Source organism: Nanorana parkeri, unplaced genomic scaffold, assembly GCF_000935625.1.
Source record: "Nanorana parkeri isolate BGI_ZX_2015 unplaced genomic scaffold, ASM93562v1 scaffold3283, whole genome shotgun sequence".
Taxonomy (NCBI): Eukaryota; Metazoa; Chordata; class Amphibia; order Anura; family Dicroglossidae; genus Nanorana; species Nanorana parkeri.
The window spans coordinates 4,618-6,158 of NW_017309551.1; the positions used below are offsets into that span (position 1 = coordinate 4,618).

The 1,541-nt window shown below is 48.6% G+C and overlaps 1 protein-coding gene across 1 annotated transcript in view; it reads left to right on the forward strand.

Moving 5' to 3' along the window:
- Nucleotides 1-1,212: 1,212 nt before the first annotated feature.
- Nucleotides 1,213-1,541, forward strand: part of FNDC4 (fibronectin type III domain containing 4) — a 21,614-nt gene continuing 21,285 nt past the window's right edge. The window contains exon 1 of the mRNA XM_018574846.1: nucleotides 1,213-1,498. Within this exon, the coding sequence (XP_018430348.1) occupies nucleotides 1,357-1,498 (142 nt within the window). The 5' untranslated portion in view covers nucleotides 1,213-1,356. The remainder of the gene's footprint in view (nucleotides 1,499-1,541) is intronic.

Here is a 1,541-nt window from a genome sequence, read left to right on the forward strand (position 1 = left end):
CCATAGCCATTAATGTGGATTTCTTTCTCCCCATGGCGTTTAATATGGAGTCCACAAGGCTGGAAGAGACCAGAACCTTAGAACCGGAGACCCCTGAGCTCCAGTCTTTGTAGGAGATCCCCATACTATGGGCCATATCGTATATGATAAAAGGAGGAAATAAAGTCAGATATACCGGGGAGACTTGTTCCTAATCCGAATATTCCGCCATTTATAAGACAAGCAACCCGGAGGATCAACATGACACCAGTCCAGTACATTCAGAAGAGGAGGTCCGAGGAGGCGGGATTTCCCTCCATGGTCTCTCCTTCCTTCTCCTGCTGATCATTCTGAGACACCGGCAGCCATTGTACCCGGAACTCTTCTCTCAGAATGTGTCTTTCTTTATAACAACAGAACCAGATATCTGACGAAGCTCGACGGGCCTAACGACACCGGCCGTGGTGTTTCCATGGCAACAACAAACACCGGAGCAAGGCAGCAAACCCATAGGAGTAGAATGGTGTGATGGAGAGGTGAGGAGGAGCACATGGAGCCATAGAGGGATCAGGACCTCCTTCCTCCAGTGCTGGGCAATCAAATGGCTGACAACACGGCTGCTAATTACCAGTCCGCGGCTTATCGTTGTCATCCTGTAACAGGAAGTGCTCTTACTGGCAGGATCAAAAAAGATGACTTACCTCCGGGAGCTGTATACAGGGAACTCTGGGTGGATTCCGGCTTTACATGAACTTTCTTTTCTTCTGCTTCGGAGTTTTGTCTCCATATCCCCGGCGCTGGAAAATCCCGGCAACCCGTTCCGTAATATTCCATTCGTTTTATTGGAAAGGAAATAACTTTATTGATCCGTTCTGCTGTGTGACCCGTTCTGCTGTGTGACCCGTTCTGCTGTGTGACCCGTTCTGCTGTGTGACCCGTAATGGAGGAAGATTGGGGACTTCACAGGGATTCAATCAGACATATATCGCATGATTTCACACCGCTATATACGTGTACACACACATCATTATACACGTGTACACACACATCATTATACACGTGTACACACACATCATTATACACGTGTACACACACATCATTATACACGTGTACACACACATCATTATACACGTGTACACACACATCATTATACACGTGTACATGTTGCATGTCTGAAATCTGGATCCTAAGAGCTTTATGTAACATGAATATCTCTGTATCTTATCCTCAGGATCCCAGGAAGGCCTCATAGAGATCCTATGTGTGACGCCTTCATCTCCCCCGGCTGTGGATGGGGCCCCGCGCAGACGTCCGGTGTGTCCCCTCCTGTGCCCTGTAGGGAATATTTGGAGCTGACTGTCCAGACCTGAAGTTCCAATGACTTGCGTCTCCCTCCTGAGCCTGCAATACAAGGGCAGCGTGTGGGTCAGGAGTGTGGCGGAGATGGCTCATATACCCGTCTATCTGAGCCCAGCGGTGCTGGTTCTGTTCAGCTGTGACCTCTGCTTGGTGAGAGCAAGTAAGTATCCCGGGGTATACAATGTATATATGTGTGTATATGG